We start from the raw sequence: 21,582 nt of genomic DNA on the forward strand, positions 1-21,582 counted from the left end.
TCTTTAGAACTTGACCTACAGATTGCTGTGATATGATCTGTTACTTAATTTCTGTAAAAAATATTTTAAAATGCTTTGGGTTATTTGCAGCAATGGGTCATGTGATTGCCAATGGCTTGGTTCTGATTGGCACTGGGAGTTCAGTGCGGCTAGATCGGGAACTTGATAAGGCAATAAAGAAGATGGTGGCATTCGCACAATCTCAGCCGTTGACGGAACGAGAAAAATTGCACGTGTCTGCAGTGGAGCTGTTTGCTAATGGGTAAGTCCTTGATTTGGGCAGAAAGAAAGTAGATGATTTTTCAGCAGAGCCTGTAGCATAACTATATAACCATTCCTTTTGTTGAAACATTGACTTGGCACACCTTATTTCTGTTTTACCTTTTACAGCATTTCTAGTTTTATTTTGTTTGACTCATGATAAAATTCGCTTCCCTGACAAACAACAGCACTTGTCTGTTCATCAAAGACTCCTACATTGCCATATGAAAGAGTTCAAAGCAGATAATCTGGATTTTATATGACAGTGTAAATGGGGTCAAAGATCCTTTAGATCAGTAGTTCTCAACCTGTGGGTCCCCAGGTGTTTTAGCCTACAACTCCCAGAAATACCAGCCAGTTTACCAGCTGTTAGGATTGCTGGGAGTTGAAGGCCAAAACATCAGGGGACCCACAGGTTGAGAACCACTGCTTTAGATCATGTTGGATAGTAACTCCCAGCATCCAGTACTACATTAGTTGGTCTGCTGTGGCTTAAAGGTGGCTTGAGGTAGGCTCACCTTGTTTGTCTCAGTAGTCCAGTCAGTATATAGCATTATAATTCCTGTATCTGGAGGAAGCAACTTCCTAAACTGTTTCATTGCTAGCCTGGAATGAAAAAAAGGAACATTGGTCTACACTGCCATATGAAATACAGATTATCTGCTTTGAACTGAATTATATGGCAGTGTACACTCACATAATCCAATTCAAAGTAGATAATGTGGATTATCTGCTTTGATCATCTGGATTATATGGCAGTGTAGAAGGAGCCATTGTCAAATACTAACCTGGAATAGAAAAAAAGGAACATTGGCTTTAGGTGACTAGTGAACTGTGTAGAGTCTTACTTGTGCAAACTTGGTATTGTGGTAGTGTTTTAAATACTGTGAATACTCATGTACAAGTTTAGAAATTTTATTCCAAACACAGACCTGAAAATTGTTTTGACAGCATATCAATGTAAGGACCTCATTACAAAGGCCAGTTACTAGCCTGTAAAAACCACTGTCAACATTAGCTTTCCTGAACATATAAGCTCAACACATATGTTCTAATTTGTAACAGGAAAAGCAATGATATTTAGTAAAAAAAATCCTGGTTTGAATAAAAATTTCAAAGCAAGTGTGTATAGACCAAATCAACATGTATATTTACAAGTTTTGTATGAGCACTAACATCTGGGTTTTTTATCCTGTGCAGGCAGCTGCCTAAAGCTTGTGATACATGGGATCAGATTCTGCAGAACCACCCAACTGACATGTTAGCCATAAAATTTGCTCACGATACCTATTTTTACTTGGGAAACCAGATACCAATGAGAGACTCTGTTGCCCGGGTCTATCCTTATTGGTCACCAGATATTCCTCTTAGTAGGTAAGAGCAATTTGATTTTGCCAAATTTTCAAATGCCAGTTTGTGGGGTTTATGTATGGATCCGCAATACTCCCTTTTATTTCCCCTTCTGCCTATTTGTATTTACCTCTTCCAACATTTGACCTCTATTCCATCCTCCCTCCTTGTTGGGCTGTTCTGGGAGATTCATGATAGAGTTTCCTTTGCCTCTTTTTAAAAACTTTTGCAAATCTCTCAGTCTTGCTGGTGTTGTTCTCTGGAGCATAGATGGTACAGATTTAGCTATTTAAGCCAAATCAAGAGATTTTGGGAAAAATAGGGGGGGGGGGGGTCCAGTAATAGCAGGTCTTACAGATAGAAGGTCATTTTATTGCTTTAGGGCCAACCTTTGGGCATCCAGGTGTTTTGAACTTCAGCTCCCACAGTTTCTAACATGTGGTAAGCTGGCTGGAATTTTTGGGAGTTGAAGTCCAAAACACCTGGAGGCTCAAAGGTTGGGAACCACTGCTTTAGGGACATAAACTGTTATGTATGGCTTGACTTAGCATAAAATTGTCATGACCAGGATTTTAAAAGAACGGTTAATTAAAAAAACAATTGCAAATTGTGTTTACTTATAAAATTAACTCTGTGACTTTTCTGCATAATACTATCCCATTCATTTTTGTATTATAATTACTCTATTAATGATTTATTAGAATAAAAAAACATTTTTCTAGTTACCACCATAGGAGAGTTTGATTCCTTCTTTCAGACTCAAACTGCTGCAAGTTGAGTGTCTCTTATCCAAAATGCTTGAGTCCAGAAGTGCTTTGGGGCTGGAATTTTTTAGATTTTTGAATTCTTGTATTTGCATATACATACATAATAAGATACTTTAATGATGGGGCTCAAGTCTAAACTAGAGATGGGAAGGCCTGGAAAAAAACTGGAAAAAAGCCATTTTGTCCTAGGAAAAAAGCGTGTAGAAACAAAAAGTCTCAGAAATCTTTTATTAAGGCCTTCATGTTACATAGTTTGAGTACCATGTCACAGATATATTATTTATATTGGAAAAGAACATATCCTACACACTTTTCATTTTTTTCTGGAAAAAATAGCTTTGGAAAAAACAGGAAAAATCGTTTTCCTCGAATATTTCCATTTTCCCCCCAGGCCTTTCCATCTCTAGTCTAAACACATATGTTTCATATGCTTCTTACATATATGTATAACCAAAAGGTTGTGTTATACACAGTCTTTTTAATATATTTGAGCACGAAACAAATGTAGTGTACATTGAACCATCAGAAAGCAAAGCTATTATCTCAGCCACCTTTGAGGACAATTTTGGATTTTGGAATTTCAGAAACATGCTCAACCTGTCACGAAACGACTGAAAAACGAAACCTCAGTACAGGCATAGGCTTCTTGCTTGTAAATGGTGCCCTACTCAATGCCATTTTTTCTTTTATTTTTAAGACTTCTGTAGGGTAAATTTAGTTCCAAATCGGATTGAGACTTTTTTTTCCTACTGAGGCCCCTTCCACACAGCTGAATAAAATCCCACATTTTCTCTTTTGAACTGGAATATATGACAGTGTGGACTCAGATAACCCAGTTCAAAGCAGATATTGTGGGATTTTCTGCCTTGATATTCTGGGTTATATGGCTGTGTGAAAGGGCCCTGAGTAAAATGTCTTTCTGAAGACAGCATAGACCTGTGGATTACACTTTTTGAGTCTGAAAGTTGTCACCTTTTTTTGTTTAGCTACATAAAAGGCATGTACTCATTTGGATTGATGGAAACCAATTTCCTTGATCGTGCTGAGAAGCTTGCCTATGAGGTAAAAAAAGGGCAAATTGTTGATATATGGGAATTTTAAACATCATTTTATATGGAATTGATGCAAGGAATTGGGTTTTAATGACTCTTCTAACTCTTCAAGAATTAATAGGGGATATGTTTTTAATGCTTTTTAATGTTTGTATAATGTATTTTTTACCGATTACTGTTAATGGTTTTAAATGTGTTGTTAATTTTATTGATTGTTTGGCATTGATTCTTGCCGGGTGCTGTAAGCCGCCTTGAGTCCCCTCGGGTGAGAAAGGCGGGGTAAAAATGTTGTAACTAAATAAAACTTTTCTGGGTAGATTAGCATAGATAGTGTCCTCATTTATTTATTTATTTTGCTGTTTCCTTCTCACATTTCTCTACTCTTAATTTTGCATGATTTACTTTATAAACTGTCTTCCTTATCACATTCAGCTACCAGTATCTGTCTCCAGAAACTTTCCAATATGGTCAGAAGTCAGGAATACTGCAGTTTGTAGTCCTGAACTTTTATATGGCATCAAGTTGGAGAATTCCTTTTGAACAACAGAATATAATGCAAACACATTTTTTCCTGTGTTGTCGATAGCTTTCATGACCGAGACACTTATATATCTATATTGGAAACTAGATATATAAACCTCCTCTTGCCTAGTTTCCAATATATCTCACAGCCTCTGGATTCCTGCCCTAGATGTGGGCAAAACTTCAGGAGAGAATGGTTCTGAAACATGGCCATACAGCCCGGAAAACTCACAGCAGCCCACATTTTTTCCTTTGTTAGGCTTTAGCAATCAATCAAACAGATGCATGGTCTGTTCATACCATCGCTCATGTGAATGAAATGAAAGCAGATCTGAAAAGTGGACTGGCCTTTATGAAGCAAACAGAAAACAATTGGAAGGTAAGTTTCCTCTTATCTCACACACTGAAAAACCACCTTCAAGTTCTTCCATGTACTGTAAAAATCTTAGTATTAACATATGAAGTTCTGCTTGAATGTGCTTTGGCATTGGTGAGGTTGGGAAAACAGAATTTTCGATGTTTATACCTCGGACCACAAACTGGACCTGTCCATATAGATTTAGTCATACAGTATTTCCAAATACAGACAGACCCCAAGTTACATAAAAGATAGATTCTTCTGTTCTTCAGTTGAAGTTGGAACAGATACATTTCTTAAGTGTAACTCCAGCCGTGTGTGTGTGTGTGTGTGTGTGTGTGTGTGTGTGTGTGTGTGTGTGTGAATGATTTGGCTAGCATAGGGAAGGGTTAATACCCCTGTGGTGTTTGTTTTGCTGTCTGTACGTCTGTTCAGAATATTCCCCCTTACTTTCTGTCCCTATGATAATTGAATTTTGAAAATTTTGACTTGTTGTGGGAACAGAGATTGGTGACAAAGCTTCAGTGGAGAACACTTTTCCTCATGATAATTTTTCCAGGAGTGAATTTCCCTTCCTAGGGATAGATTTCTCTTACTTCCTGTTGTCTCACCCCTGTTCTTAACTCATTTGTAAGTCAGATTTTTGTAACTCAGAGGACTGTCTGTAAACAAAACATCGAATTCTTTGAGAACTAGTAATCTGGGAACAGTTAATGAGATAGAAACTGTTTAAGATCAATGAAATATTTGTTGGGTGTGCTTGGGTTAGCTATTTTTCTATTTCTGTTTGTAGTAATATGTAGTAATATGTAAGTAATTATGTTGGACTGAATTACAATTGCAAGACAAATTCTTAGGATCGAAATATATGAAGATGTTAATCATTTCAAGAACACAAGGACAGTAGAGTCTCACTTATCCAAGACTCGCTTATCCGAGGTTCTGGATTATCCAATGCATTTTTGTAGACAATGTTTTCAATATACAGTAGAGTCTCACTTATCCAACATAAACGGGCCGGCAGAACGTTGGATAAGCGAATACGTTGGATAATAAGGAGAGATGAAGGAGAAGCCTATTAAACATCAAATTAGGTTATGATTTTACAAATTAAGCACCAAAACATCATGTTATACAACAAATTTGACAGAAAAAGTAGTTCAATATGCAGTAATGCTATGTAGTAATTACTGTATTTACGAATTTAGCACCAAAATATCATGATGTATTGAAAACATTGACTACAAAAATGTGTTGGATAATCCAGAACGTTGGATAAGCGAATGTTGGATAAGTGAGACTCTACTGTACACTGTATCAAGTCCCCAAGCATTGAAAGTTTCTGTTTGTCTGCCTCACTGCACTTCAGCTGTCGCTCTGACTGTCTTTTGGACCCAATGTGGTTTTACAGTGCTAGTGTTCTAGTAGATAATCACAATTTCTTTCACCCTTTCCAGGACAGTGACATTCTTGCTTGCCATAACTACTGGCACTGGGCTTTATATTTTATTGAAAAGGTATGTGGACATTTCTGCAGTTGGGTTTTGTTTTAGTAAAAAATCATTTGTTCTCTCTACATTCCCCACTGAAATATTTTTTCCATTTTAAGTTGGTTATCTCAATATATATCACTCAAAATGCATTACAGAACAGAGAAAACTCACTCTTCTGATTGTTCTGGACACATAATGGCTTCACTTGTTCTGTTCTTGAGAGGCAGTGTGGTTGATGCCTCTCATGTAGAGTTCTTCTCTGAACTGAGGAGAATCAAAACAGAAGTATCTCACTATGCTCCAATGTAGTTGGCTCCCCCCTAATCCTGGGCCCCCAGGCTAGAGTCCTTTCAGCGTCCCTCCCCCCGGTGCGGTCAAGGGTTAGAAGGAGTATTGGAATCAAAGTAGTATTTCCTGTTAATTCTGATGGTGTTTACATATAACAATCAATTCTCTGTGTTTTTCTAGGGTGACTATGAGGCAGCTTTGACCATTTATGACACTTGGGTAAGTCTGTGTCTAGTCTTATTAGCTAATTAGCTTAGGTACACAGTGATGTCTGGTTTGGTATTTTGTAATGCTTTTTATGAGAAATAGTCATTGTTTGCTTTTGTTTTTATGGATGGTTCCATTACAACATGCATAAGGAAGTGGGCGAACTACAACTCCCAACATCATGAGTCAATTCCCCCCAAACCCTGCCAATATTCAAAGTTGGCCATGTTTGGTAGGTGTACCAAGATCCATCATCAGTTGTGTTCACAGTGTTCTCTGGATGTGGGTGAACTATAACTCCCAATATCTAAGGTCAATTACCTACAAACCTCACCAGTATTAAAAGTTGATCATGTTTGGTATATGTGCCAAGTTTGGTCAAATTCCACCGTTAATGGGGTTCAAAATGCTCTTTGAATGTGGATGAACTAGAACTTCCAACATCCAGGTTCAATTTCATAGCAAGGACTATTGTATTGATATATGTCAGTTGTTCCCAACCTTTGGGTCTCTAGGTGTTTTGAACTTCAACTCCCAAAAATCTCAGCCAGCTTACCAGCAGTTAAGAACTGTGAGAGCTGAAGTCCAAAATACCTTGAAGCCCAAATGTTGGAAACCACTGATATATGTAGTGTGCCATGAAGTCATTGTCTTGTTCCTGTCTCTACTAGTGCATTAGAATTCATGGGTATAAATCAATTCAGATGTTTCTCTTATTTGCAATTTCAATACTGTGGCATAAAAAATCTCTTAGTCTCCAGGAGGATTGAAACATTTTGCAACTTTGCAAATATTTAGTTCGAGAGACAGAGTAGCAGTTGCTAATTTTTTTGCTGCTTGGAGGAAATCTACTGAACGAAACATTGACTAAACATTACCAAATCATTCTAAAATGGAATTCTGCTCTGTTTGCCTTCGGGTATGGCTGACGGAATACTTCCAAAATGAGGCCACTAAATATTTTGTGGTTTACAGATTGCTCCTAGGTGTCGGTCAGGTGGGACCATGCTTGATATTGTTGACAATTGCTCCTTGCTGTATCGGTTTCAGTTAGAAGGTAAAGAACGGCATTTCCTTTGTAATATTAGCCTTATATGTTGCCTAGGTGTCCTTTAGAAAATATCGCCTGCTGCTGTTTCTCAAACAGTTGCTCTCCCTTTTGCAAATGAATTACAAATAATAGACTCCCTGTTTCTCAAGTGAAAAAAATTTATTCTGCTGAAGGAATGATTTGAAAGATCTGGACTCACTCCCTCTTTGGTTCTGCATTTTGATGGGATAACAGTATTTTGACAAGTACTAGATAAGAGACATTTGTAGGCCACCAGTGTTTATCTTAAATCCTATTGTTCTTTCTCTTTTACTCTTTTCCCTTTCTTTGATTTCATTCTACTAAACGAAAGAGTGAAAAAAGTGTGGTATACTTGTTAAGAGTGTTGGACTGTGTCTTGCAAAAATCGTATTTTAATCCCACTTATGAAACTAAGTTGGTGACTTTGGACCAGTCTCTTTAACCTGGCTGTTCAGCAGTGGAACTCCCTGTCTTGGAGCGTAGTGGAGGCTCCTTTTTTGGAAGCTTTTAAACAGAGGCTTGATGACCATCTGTGGGGGTGCTTTGATTGTGGTTTTCCTGCATGGCAGGAGGTTGGACTATATGGCCCATGTGCTGGTCTCTTCCAACTCTGCTTTTATGATTCTGTGACTCAACCCGACTCTTGGGTGTTGGGAGTGTGCAACTGGAGGAATGGCCAAATTTATTTATTATTTATAGTATTACAGTATTTATATTCTGCCCTTCTCACCCCAAAGGGGATTCAGGGTGGATCACAGAACTCATATATAGCAAATATTCAATGCCAATTATAACAATGACAAGACAGACAACAGATAGAGGTACAGTAGAGTTCCAGTTATCCGTCATAAAGGGGCGGGTCAAATGACGGATAACCGGAACTGTTGGATAATAGGGTGGCCCTATTATCCAAGCCTCTCCACACTCCAAGCCAGGTGCATGACAGGGAGGGAAGGGACACTTCTCTCCGTGCCAAGCCACAGGTTTCCTCCCTTGCTGTAATGGAGGAAGCCTGGGGCTTGTCAGGGAGGGAAGGGACACTTCTCTCCCTGCCAACCCCAGGGCTTCCTCCCTTGCTTGTCCGGGAGGGAAGGGACAATTCTCTCCCTGCCAAGCCACGGGCTTCCTCCCTTGCTGCAACAGAGGAAGCCCGGGGCTTGTCAGGGAAGAATGGACGCTTCTCTCCGTTCCAAGCCCTGGGCTTTTTTCCTTCCTACAATGGAGGAAGCCCGGAGCTTGTCAGGGAGGGAAGAGACGTTTCTCTCCCTGACAAGTCCCGGGATTCCTCCATTGCAGCAAAGGAGGAAACCTGGGGCTTGTCAGGGAGAGAAGCGCCCCTTCCCTCCCTGCCAAGCCCTGGGCTTCTTCCATTGCAGCAACGGAAGGGAGTGCTGCTGAGTCGGAGGAAGCTCAAGAGAGCGAGAGGGAGGAGGACTTTATCTCTCTCTTCCTCAGGCTACCCCAGAAAGATGCAAAGGCATGGAGGAGGTGGGGCATGGAGGAGGTGGGGCATGGAGGAGGTGGGGGCAGACGCAGCAGCAGAGGCAGCCATGAGTGCGGCGGCGGCGGCTTCCTCCCGTGCCTCCTCGCACACTCCAGGCCCTCTTCTGCATGGAGCCCGCCCTGCTCTCCACCACCTCGGCGCAGCTGCTGGGAGCCTCGAGCTCAAAGGTGAGCAAGCGAGGCACGGGGAGAATAAAATGTCTATTAAAACTTTCTTCGGAGCCTGCCTCCCTCGAGGCACCTTCCCGCAGCCTCAGTTTTAAAAGTTGCCAAAGGGTGCCTCTCGAGTTTGGCCTCCCCCTCTGTACCCCCTGGAGGGGCTCCTTCATGCATGGAGTGCAAAAGTCCCTTCCCTCCTTGCCAAGCCCCTGGCGGCGCCTCAGATAATATGGAGTGTCAGATAAGCGGAAGTTGGATACCCGGAACTCTACTGTATATATAGGTTTTCCCATCTTTCGGCATCTTTGGAGGCTGTGCTCAGTTCCAGCCACCAGGGGGTGCTGTCACTCCATCTCCCTGCTGAAGAGCTTTCTTTGTTCGTAAACTTCCTCTTTTCTGATCAAACACTGAGCCTAAATATCTCCCTGTTTTAATGTGGTTTCTATTTATCTACTCACATTTGTTTTCAAACTACAGTAGAGTCTCACTTATCCAAGCCTCGCTTATCCAAGGTTCTGGATTATCCAAGCCATTTTTGTAGTCATTGTTTTCAATATATCGTGATATTTTGGTGCTAAATTCGTAAATACAGTAATTACAACATAGCATTCCTGCATATTGAACTACTTTTTCTGTCAAATTTGTTGTAAAACATAATGTTTTGGTGCTTAATTTGTAAAATCATAACCTAATTTGATGTTTAATAAGCTTTTCCTTAATTCCTCCTTATTATCCAAGATATTCACTTATCCAAGCTTCTGCCGACCCGTTTAGCTTGGATAAGTGAGACTCTATTGTACTAGGTTGGCAGAAGCTGGGCTAAAGGTTAGGAGCTCACCCTGACCTGGGCTTCGAACTCTCGTCCTTCTGGTTGGCAAGATTTATTACAGCTTGGTGATTAACCTGTTGTGCTAAATATAATTGAATGCTACACAATATCCTCAACCATTTTAGCTTCCTGCCACTTTGACTTAATGGATTCAATGCCTGTATCAGCTGGATTCAATTAAAGGCCTTCTCCATTGCAAAAATCCATATTACCTACTTCAGCCTGTGGAAATTGTGTGTGATGGGTTATATTATTTTTTTTAAAGTTCAATTATGTATTATTTTTATTTAGTTTTATAAGTTTATTTTGAGATTGTTTTACCCGCTGTTTTAATTTGATTTATCTTTGTCTGTTTTCAGCATTGAATGTTTGCTGTTTTGTTACTTTTGTTGGAAACCGCCCTGAGTCTCCTTGGGGAGATAGGGCGGGGTACAAATAAAGTATTATTATTATTATTTGTTAGTGTTGAATGTTCCTCTATGAATACAGATATTGTATTCAATTTATAGGGTGAGTTACGAGTTATTATACAAAGATTGAGCTATGCAGAGAAGACCCTACACTGTTCCAGATGACTTTGCAAGGCTTTGGGATTGTATTCTACAAAGTCTTCACTTTGGCTCCTCTTCTTCCTACTCCTTTTCTCATCATCACCATTATCCTGTCTTTTCCCCAGAACTGAGCCTCAAAGCAATTATAGAATATCCATTCTGACTTTCTTAAATGTATATTCTTTTACTTCTAGGTGTAAATGTTGGGGACAGATGGAAAGAAGTAAACCAGCTGACAAAGAAGCATGTGAAAGACCACATTCTGATTTTCAATGATGCTCATTTCATGATGTCATCTTTAGGAGCAAAGGATCACCAAACTACTCGTGAACTTTTAACCACCCTTCAAGAGCTGGCCCAGTAAGAAACAAACACTCTTATACATATATAGCTTGCTTTATTGATGTATTTATTATCATATCGTTTGGTTTCCTGTACTGTCTCTATGAAAATTATTGTACAGTAGTCTCACACAACTAGAACTTACAAGCAACTTGCAAAATTCTTAAAGAAATAAAAATATTAAGAATGTGTAATACTGCATTCACAAAACCGATTTTGTAAGATAGTAGAACTGTGTTACATTAAATTAAATTTGTCTTTATTTGCTTTTAATTACTGCATTTCAATATGAATGTCAAGTCAATACCGAGTTTACAGTGTGGTATAGTATGAGGCATAGTATTAGTTAGGGCTGTTTCTAATACAAGGTAACTCCTGGTACTATTTTTTTATCCCCAAGTAACACCTAGCAAGTTGGTTCATCAAGGAATCTCTGAATTTTGATAACCACAAGCTTTATTACAATCAGCAAACCATAAGGCAAAGCAATCTGTTGATCATCTCTAGTGCCTCCCTTTAGGTCTGGGGAGCTGATTGCAGAATCTTAACTGTTTGGGGAAAGGGTTGACGTTTGAACAAACTGTTGACCTCACAAAATTCAGTCTGTCTCTTACTTCATTTCTTTATTCTTGGCACATAGAAAGAAATCTTTGATTCTGCTCTTGTAGTTCTCGGCTGTGCCACAACAGCTCATTGAGGGCCTTTTAACTTGGGCATCTCATCTTTTGACACCATCTCTTGCTTCATTTTGGATTATAGTAATAATGACTTCTGCCAACCTAGCAGTTCGAAAACATGCCAATGTGAGTAGATCAATAGGTACCGCTCCGGCGGGAAGGTAAGGGCGCTCCATGCAGTCATGCCGGCCACATGACCTTGAAGGTGTCTATGGACAACGCCGGCTCTTCGGCTTAGAAATGGAGATGAGCACCAACCCCCAGAGTCAGACATGACTGGACTTAACGTCAGGGGAAACCTTTACCTTTAATAATGACTTTATTTTTGTACCTTGTCTCTATCTCCCCAAAGGGACTCGGGACGGCTTGCATATGGCACAAGGTGCCTAAAACAATGCATAAAATAAACACACAGTACAATATGCCGTATATACTCGAGTTTAAGCCGACCTGAATATAAGCCGAGGCACACAATTTTACCCCAAAAACTGGGAAAACTTATTGACTCAAGTATAAGCTGAGGGTGGGAAATGTAGCAACTTCTGATAAAATGTAAAATGTTTTTAAAATTGCCACTTTTTTCTGGGCACCAAGTAAGATATTTGAAATTCTCTGTATACCCACAGGCTTAATATTCAAGGACATTCATACTGAGATTTTAACAAGCCACCTAGGTGCTTGAAGTGATCTGCTAAATAGGGACCAAGAGCAGGCAGGAGAAACTCTTAAGACAGTGGTTCTCAACTTGTGGGTCCCCAGATGTTTTGGCCTTCAACTCCCAGCAATCCTAACAGCTGGTAAACTGGCTGGGATTTCTAGGAGTTGTGGGCCAAAACACCTGGAGACCCTGAGGGTCCTTCCACACAGCCATATAACCCAGAATATCAAGGCAGATAATCCACAATATCTGCTTTGAACTGGATTATATAGCAGAGTGGACTCAGATAACCCAGATCAAGGCAGATATTCTGGGTTATTCTGCTTTGATATTCTGAATTATATGGCTATGTGAAAGAGCCATGAGGGTCCTTCCACGCAGCCATATAACCCAGAATATCAAGGCAGATAATCCACAATATCTGCTTTGAACTGGGATATATGGCAGTGTGGACTCATATAACCCAAATCAAGGCAGATATTCTGGGTTATATGGCTGTGTGAAAGAGCCCTAGGGGTCCTTAGGGGCGGGGCGGGCAGGAAGCTGCTGATCTCCAGTGAAACCCAGTTGCAATACTCTTGGATTCCTGCTTGTCTCGCCACGCATGCATGTGGCGAAAACAGCAAAAGTTTTCGAGAAGAGCAGGAATCCAAGAGTACTCCTGCAACTGGGTTTCACTGCAGATCTGCAGCTTCTTGCTTGTCTTGCTGCATGTGTTTCCCTTGCTCTTGCTTTCGCCGCATGTGCTCATTCCCCAGACCCCAGACTCCCCCCCCCCCTCCAGGCTTTGCTGCCTTCTCCAGGTACATCTACACTGCCAGTTAATGCAGTTTGACAGCAATTGAACTGCCATGAGTGCTAGGTTGATGTGTGGAGAGGTGAGGGTCCTGGTGGGGGCTTAAACAAGGGCTTTTTTCAACCCCACGCCTTTCCACCTTGAGCCTCTCTCGAGTATAAGCCGAGGGGGACTTTTTCAGCCTTTAAAAAGGGCTGAAAAACTCGGCCTATATTCAAGTATATACGATAAAATATATACCACTAGGATATAAAACAACAAATTGAACTCAGAACAGCGCCCAATAACATATAGTGTCATCTGTCATAACAACATGGTCAACTGTAAACAAGAAGAAAGGAAAGGGATAGTGCAAGTTGTAGCTAAGGAACAAGGGAATGGGATGAAAGTGCTGTGCTGTACCATAATTGCAGACTATTGACTCATAATTCATAATAATAATACAATAGAGTCTCACTTATCCAACGTTCTGGATTATCAAACGCATTTTTGTAGTCAATGTTTTCAATATATCGTGATATTTTGGTGCTAAACTCGTAAATACAGTAATTACAGCATAACATTACTGCGTATTGAACTACTTTTTCTGTCAAATTTGTTGTAAAACATGATGTTTTGGTGCTTAATTTGTAAAATCATAAACTAATTTGATATTTAATAGGCTTTTTCTTAATCCCTCCTTATTATCCAACATATTCGCTTATCCAACGTTCTGCCGGCCCGTTTATGTTGGATAAGTGAGACTCTACTGTAATAGCTACTGTATAACTTTCATGGTAAAAGATCTTCAAAAGAACAATCAAATCTGCAAAAACCAAACCCACAAATCTGAAGGGACAACTGTAAATGTAAAATTCTTAGAAGCTCGTCAATGTCAGCCCAGTTTTTGCAGTTCCTTCTATAGTTAGCTATCATTTGTTAAACAGGTTATCCAGTCTTAACAGCAGTAAATAGTTGGTTTATTAATCTATGTTTACTGCTAATCATGTTTATTAGACTTGCGACTGTCATGCCTTTCATCTCATTCCATTCTCTAGGGCGCCTGATGAAGATCATGAGCTAAACTTGGCTCCACAGCTGGGTCTTCCTCTTTTGCAAGCATTTGTGGAATTTGAGAATTGCAATTATGATAAGGCAGTGGAATTGCTGTATCCCATTCGCTACAGAATTGTTGAAATAGGAGGGAGCAATGCCCAAGTGAGACTTTTTTTGTTTTTTATATTGTCTTTATCCTGTTCAAATGTTATATTTCAGAGTTGGAGAGAGATAGTATTATAAGTGCCACAACAGTGAAGACATTTCTTCAATTTTGGAGAAAACAAATCCTTTAAGTTCTAAAAAAAAAATAGTGCTGGCTCTTGTCAGATCTGTTCTGTGATCTTTTCCCTCGGAGCTTCAAAACCAGAGCTGCAGGGTAGGGATGTTACCTCTTGGTTGGGACTCTTCTTGATGTAATCCAGCTGTCCAAACCCCAGATGTAGGTGTCTTGTCATCCTTTTCCCTTCTGCCCATTATTCCTTATTCTAAGTGTATCTCAGGGCAGATGTTGTTCATGTTCAAGGTAAAATGACTTCTCATTTTACCTTGAAGTTGCCTTTATGATAACTGCTTTCAGCAGCAATATACTGTGGCATCTGGACTGCAGTATTTTGCTGCTTTGCAAACATTTAAAAGGAATTGACAAGCAAACGATGGGTGTGGTTGGATCTGTACAGCCTAATGCAGTGGGAAAAAATCTATTTTGTAACTGTTTCAGCAATTTATGTTGTATTTGAACTTTTTCCCCAGAGAGATGTGTTTGCACAACTGCTAATTCATGCTGCTTTGAACTGTAAATCTAAAGCTAACCAAAAGCTTGCTAGGTAAGTGCCACTTTCTAACAGAAACAAATTTCTGAATCTCACTAATAGCTATGCATGCCACTGTTCACGAAGGAGGAAATGGACATTATTTTTCCATAGGTGTTGTTTTTAGAGAGGATATGGAAATGCTTAGTCAAATTGCTTACTCAAAGGGGCTTTGCAAAATGTGTGATGTGGGGAAGAGTTCATACTTCATCCTCCTACATCGTACAGATTTTGGGTGTCATGTTCCCTTTCACTCTAGTTATTAGACTGTCAGTACATAATAATGTTTTACTTGTTTCATGGCTTGTGAAATGGTCCTCAGCTCACAGCTAACAATTTAAAAATACTTATCTTCCTATCTGTCATCTTCCGACCTCCTACACCAACCTTTGGGCCTCCACGTGTTTTGGATTTCAGCTTCCACAGTTCCTAGCAGTTGGTAAGCTGGCTGGGATTCCTGGGAGTTGAAGTCCAAAACAGCTGGAGGTCCAAAGGTTGGGAACCACTGGCTTACAGGAAAAAGTTGTGGGAAGAACTATTGCTCTTTAAACAGAGGAAAGCCTTCCTTATCTTCAGAGATTACCCACACTTTGCTTTGGAGTCTCATATTTACTGAAGAGTCATGGTGTGTGTGTGTTGACAGGGTTTGGTTCCAGGACTGCACATGAACAAAAAACAAATATTATATACAATAGCATAGGAAAATGGCATTCCTTATATGAAATAACACAATCAGGGTTTGTCCTTTGGAATTCTGAACACTTGATTATTGGGCATTCATCCAGTAGCAAGCGAGACATACCAGTGCTTAGGGGACTTCGACCGTCCTTGTGAGCCATTCTCAAGCAGGAGTGGTTTCCATTGCATTGTTTCTTGCCAGATTTGACTTTATTTCCCTAGTGGAAAAACGATCATGTCCCTATGTTCTCATGAGACAGAGGCATCACCTACGCTGCCATATAATAGAGTTTTCAAGCTGCAGTATAAATAGGACCTAAGTAACCAGCAGGAAGTATTTGCCAGTTACGCTTCAATAGTCTACTTTTCTAGACCATTTCAAGTAGCATTGTGTGGGTTTCTTATTGGAAACCCACACAATGTTGTATTGTTGTCCGATATTTTGAATAGGTAGGAGAGTAGACAGACTGGGCCTTTATCTGTTAACAGTTTATGAGTCTGATAAGAAATTGAACTCAAAAGTTTATTTCGTTTATAACTGAAACTAAACAAATTTGTGGGATGCGTTCTTAGTCTTCATGTCGATATGCAGAAATGTGGATAATAGTGAATCCTATTGAAACGAAAGGCTTCTGGCCCAAGAATACCCGAGAGTCACACCAGAGGACCTAAAAAATCCCTAGAAATTATATATTTTTGTCGGATATAGATAAATGAAAGAATGGATACTAATCCCTCAAATACAGTATGGGAATTATACTGTATTTAATTCTGTAAAAGTGAGGGATCCCCCCAACCCTACTCATCAATCTAAACATCCCAGGAGTTATCCATGTTTTGAAAAGGTTTTATTCAGAACCAATTCAAAATCTATCAAAATTTATTCAGAACCAATTCATCTTTCCACCATGTCTCCTGTATCAATTTAATGATATAATAATATATATTATACTATACTAATATAATATATTGTATATACATGTAATATTATTAATAATGTGATGTAATACAATGTAATAATTATAATTCACTATTATAATTGTATATTTATATTACATGCAATATTACTAATAATATTGCAATATAGTCGTTTAATATAATATATTGTATGTATAGATACTTGTAAACCGCCCTGAGTCCCCTTCGGGGTGAGAAGGGCAGGATATAAATGTCGCAAATAAATAAAATCTAGTCAGTGGAAATAAAGAAAAAAACACTACTTAGGATTGCTCTAGTTTTTTTCATGATGGCGACATAGAAAAAGAAGTTTGAAGCTCAAAATAAACTTTCTTCTGCTTTAGGTGCCTTCTTATTGAACGCGATGAACTGAGACCAAATTCACCGTTAACTGAGCGGCTGATGCGGAAAACCACCGCTCTTCATGCCCTGGGATGAACTTTGTAATCGAGATCAATATATTTCTAATTAACATCTATTATAGCAACAAGTAATTCGCACTGTGGAAACAATTTTACCTAAATCCAAAACAGCCAAGATTTTCAGAACTCTACAGTTCAAGATTAGTATTTTTATTCCACTTTGCTTTTGTGAATGACTAGGGACCCAGTGGGGGCTGGGAATGAGCAGTGTGATTATCTTTAAAAAAATAATAGAAATCTTTATTCCAAGGAGTTGCAGTAATTACTTGATGACAGGACAATGGAGTCATGGAAGTTTATGCTGAATAAAACATATGGACCCAATTGTTTGGGAATCTAAAATATAAATTGTTTTGTCAATATATGTTGCAGTTGATGGTTTGGGTACTGGTAACACAGAGATTTGCTTTACATCCCAAGGGAAGACTATGGACTCCTCTAACCCAGCAGTGGCTCTACAGGTTTTTAGATTAAATTCTACCTGAAGATGGCTGTTATTTCTTAGTAGTCTCCCATCAATATTATTCACTTGTTTAGCTTCTGAAATCAACCAAGATTAGGTGTGGTCAGGATGGTGCTATGGTATATGGATCTAGTAAAATTTTGACTGGTATTTGAAATAAATTAAACCAAATAATTTTTTACACAGACCACATCAACTGAAGATCAGTTCTTTGGGGGTTTTTTTTGGTCAGTCTATGGTGTTATTGGAGCCTCCGGTGGCTCAGTGTGTTAAAGCGCTGAGCTGCTGAACTTGCAGACCGAAAGGTCCCAGGTTCAAATCCGGGGAGCGGCGTGAGCTCCCGTTGTTAGCCCCAGCTCCTGCCAACCTAGCAGTTCGAAAACATGCAAATGTGAGTAGATCAATAGGTACCGCTCCGGCAGGAAGGTAACGGCGCTCCATGCAGTCATGCTGGCCACATGACCTTGGAGGTGTCTACAGACAACGCCGGCTCTTCGGCTTAGAAATGGAGATGAACACCAATCCCCAGAGTTGGACACGACTGGACTTAACATCAGGGGAAACCTTTACCTTTACCTATGGTGTTATTGCATGGAATTTGTGACATTCTATTATAGAAATTCACAGAAAAGTAAATCTTTCAGTGTTCAAAATTACTTATTCTCAGGCAAAAGTTGGGGGAGAGAAGGGTTTACAAGGTACTGATGAAATGGCTTTTAAAATCTAGACCAAATATGAAATCCTGTGAGCAGTGAAATTTTGTACAGTAAAGTCTCAACTAACATAAACGGGCCAGCTGAACGCTGGATAAGTGAAAATGTTGAATAATAAGGAAGGATTAAGGAAAAGCCTTTTAAACGTCAAATTATATTACGATTTTACAAATTAAACACCAAAACATCATGTTTTACAATACTTCTGCCATTTGTTTGGGAGTGTGGCTGCACTGGTGTTGTCGTTGGGAGTGTTGGCCTGCTGTGCATTGCTGCCTAGAGAAAGCAGTGGATCCAGGTGGGAGGCAGATTGCGTTGTATATTTATTTATTTATTCAGAGTATTTATATTCTAGCCTTCTCACCCCAAAGGGGACTCAGGGCAGATCACAATGTACACATACATGGCAAACATTCAATGCCATATGAATATAGAGACCCTGTTTAACAACCCCATTCATTTGTAGGTTTTGTTTTTGTGTTGTATTTTATCTATCTAAATCTCGTTGCCCTGTTTTTCAAAGGAACCTACCAGTTTAGTAATGAAGTTTTTGAAATAATATTACTATTACTTTAGTCTTTCACTTATGGCCGGGTATGATTGTCTTCCAAAGAAGTCTTGATCTTTCACAATGAGGACTTAGATTTCCAGATGGAAGGCAGTCACAAGGGTCTGCCTTCCTTTCAGCACATTTCTCCCTTTCACCCTCTAGTCATACCTCCTGAAAATCCACAGCACTACTGGTAACAGCTAACCTCCAGTTAGGGCACTCAAGGGCCAAGGCTTTACAGTTCTCTGTTGAATCCATATTTTTTTAAAGGTATGCTTTAAGCCCATCTTTAAATCTCTTTTGTTGTCCACAAGACATTCCATTTTCCATTCTTGAGATGAGAATGAAGTAACTGCTTTGGGGGACTGTGATCAGGTATTCAAATATTGTGGCCAGGCCAACGAAATTAGATAGAAAAATCACTTAAATGAATGGTGGTCTTTGCTTCTTCCAGAATGCTGACATTTGTCCGCCTGTCTTCCCAAGAGATTTGCAGGATTTTTTGGCGGCAACGCTGATGGAATCTTTCCTGAAGTTGAGAGTGACCTTTGTAGACAATCCATGTTTCACAAGTGTACAATACCGAAAATAAGACAGTGTCTTATATTAATTTTTGCTCCCAAAAATGCACTAGGTCTTATTTTCAGGGGATGTTTTATTTTTCCATGAAGAATTCACATTTATTGTTGGAACAAAAAATGAACATTTATTATATACTATACAGTAGTTGTCATCACAAACCAGCATAACCAGACAAACAATCCTGTCAAGAATTTCTTGTTACTACCAATATTTCCATGTACAACACTATGGTACGTACATTTACCGATCCTGCATGCTCTGGTGTTCAGTTCGTTGGGCATGCTTCCAAACAAAAACTTTGCTAGGTCTTACTTTCGGGGGAGGCCTTATATTTAGCAATTCAGCAAAACCTTTACTAGGTCTTATTTTCTGGGGATGTCTTATTTTAGGGGAAACAGGGTAGAATTGGAAGAACAACTGCTTTATAAACAAGCATCTTGCTGTCCCTATGAATGTCCCAATCTTCAAATACTCTGCTTGATTTAGAAAAATGCTGCATTCGCAAAGCATCAATGTGCTGAATGTTTCATACTTTTAATTATTTCTTTGCAACCGTATCACCCCTTGCTTATAAAAACATTATAAAGGAGAAGCCAAAAAGAAAGAAACATGTGCGAAAATAAAATTGAAGCTGCCATGAATTAAAACGTTCTCTACAAAGTATAGACACATTTTATTTAATAATTGTAATTTTGTCCATGCGGGATTGCTTGAGTTACAATAACAGGAGATACATGTCTTAATTATAGAGACACTACATTTGCAAATTGGCACTTAGTGATTGTAAGGCTGTATAAATGTAGCTACTGCTTAACACACTGCTAAATAACCGTATCACACACTATCCTCTGCCCAACTTGCAACCTTGGAAGCCACTACCTGTGACTTGATGAACAGAATGGTGTGGAGTTGAGCCCCAGAACTCAGGATCTAAGATGACACCCGCTCCCTATGCTGGCATCACAAAGCATTGGCTATGTCCTCTTTGTCTGCTGCATTTGAAACACAGAGGACTTAGTAGACGGGATGGCACCAGCACAGGAAGCAACTACAAGTTCTGAAATCCATCTGTACCTCGCAGGGCACAAAACTATGTTGTGGGACTTAAGTTTGACACATGTGTCTTATATCCATCCAGGATACTAAAGTTAAATAATTCTTTGAAAAATAGCACTCTATGTGATTGATCAGTATTGCCTACTGAAATTCAGCATCTTTAGATGAGTTTCATGGCAAAGGATTCTGGCTCTGAACAGAAACATGGCTTTTGTGCCAAACTATGTGTAAATAGTTAAAGAGTTATGTTTTTGGCCTCAGAAATCAAATGATACGAAGCTTTATGCTATGGATTCAACGTATTTGAGTAATATTCTCACCATATTTCTAGGCCATTGGAATATAGATTACTACAACCAACCTAGTCATCTGGGGAGGAAAAGATGAACTGTGCCAGAGTTAAGAAGAATATCTTCTGATACAAACTTCCAGACATCTCTGGTACAACGAAAATGAATATCCGTGTAGTAGGACAGAAAATATCAGTAAAGGTTTGTCCTACACATTATTTGATGGATTAAATCTCCATCAATAAAACCGAACACATTAAAAATTAAAACATTCAAGGGACTCTAAAAGTTTCCCTTAATATATGAAATCAATTACAGTGATATTGAAAATGCTGCAGTTCTCGTGACTTATTTATACTATAAGTACGCCATGCTTATGTTTTTGCTGTATCTTGACTCTGCTAATATAAAGAGAATATGATCTCTCCCTTCCTCAAACAGCACTGATACAACATTTCTTAAAAATTTTAAGGTACAGTGCAGCCCCTGTATCCACAGAAAATATATTTTAGGACTGTATAATAGTGAACGCCGTATTTTGACTTTGACTGCAAGCATAGAAGACTTAGAGAGGCCCACAATTACTTCTGGGCTGATTTTTTTTTTTAAATATGGGTAAGTAAAAGCATAGCTATCTAATCAGTGGAGTAGCAGGGCATCTTATATATGTTGCACCGATAAAATCTGTTAAGTATAAACATTACAGCAATTTAAAATTTTTCCAGTCAATTATGACAAAATGCATTTCTTTTCTTCTTCACCATAATAAATCATATAGGCAGGATAGATCTGGTGCTTCTCAAAAATAACAAAGATGGATGGGTCTATCATGTTATCCACACAACTGTCATAATACTGGAGGGTGCCAGTTGATTTTGCTGGCGGACGAGTATAATTTGCATTGCCTACAACAAAGTCGCCAACGAGGACCTGAGCCACAAACATCACCTTTATCTTTTCATCATGCTTGCAATAGTTATGGGAATATCGTGCATCTCTGGCAAAGTAGCTCCCTGGGAAGAAAAGAATGTGTATGATGAAATATGTTCTAACAGATCAGCCTTTTTCAACCTTCTTCCATCCAAATCAACTGGACTTAAAACTCCCATCATCATCAGCATGGCCAAGTCACATTGAGG

The 21,582-nt window shown here is 39.2% G+C and overlaps 2 protein-coding genes across 4 annotated transcripts in view; one reads left to right on the forward strand and one right to left on the reverse strand.

The window, feature by feature from the left end:
• Positions 1–17,137, forward strand: part of ttc38 (tetratricopeptide repeat domain 38) — a 28,464-nt gene extending 11,327 nt beyond the window's left edge. The window contains exons 4-14 of one of the 2 annotated variants that reach the window (XM_003221426.4): positions 91–262; positions 1,462–1,635; positions 3,365–3,440; positions 4,212–4,331; positions 5,768–5,827; positions 6,272–6,310; positions 7,274–7,355; positions 10,607–10,772; positions 13,923–14,082; positions 14,674–14,747; positions 16,712–17,137. In XM_003221426.4, the coding sequence (XP_003221474.1) occupies positions 91–262; positions 1,462–1,635; positions 3,365–3,440; positions 4,212–4,331; positions 5,768–5,827; positions 6,272–6,310; positions 7,274–7,355; positions 10,607–10,772; positions 13,923–14,082; positions 14,674–14,747; positions 16,712–16,805 (1,217 nt within the window). In that variant the 3' untranslated portion in view covers positions 16,806–17,137. Of the gene's footprint in view, positions 1–90; positions 263–1,461; positions 1,636–3,364; positions 3,441–4,211; positions 4,332–5,767; positions 5,828–6,271; positions 6,311–7,273; positions 7,356–7,376; positions 9,042–10,606; positions 10,773–13,922; positions 14,083–14,673; positions 14,748–16,711 lie in introns of those variants that run through there. The other variant, XM_062983600.1, reaches the window with a different exon arrangement.
• A 2,015-nt stretch (positions 17,138–19,152) lies between these two features.
• The window catches only part of LOC100555072 (zinc finger CCCH-type antiviral protein 1), a 40,785-nt gene continuing 38,355 nt past the window's right edge, over positions 19,153–21,582 (reverse strand). For both annotated transcript variants that reach the window (XM_062983596.1, XM_062983595.1), the window contains exon 14: positions 19,153–21,456. In XM_062983596.1, the coding sequence (XP_062839666.1) occupies positions 21,173–21,456 (284 nt within the window). In that variant the 3' untranslated portion in view covers positions 19,153–21,172. The remainder of the gene's footprint in view (positions 21,457–21,582) is intronic.

This window comes from Anolis carolinensis, chromosome 5 (assembly GCF_035594765.1).
Source record: "Anolis carolinensis isolate JA03-04 chromosome 5, rAnoCar3.1.pri, whole genome shotgun sequence".
Classification (NCBI taxonomy): Eukaryota; Metazoa; Chordata; class Lepidosauria; order Squamata; family Dactyloidae; genus Anolis; species Anolis carolinensis.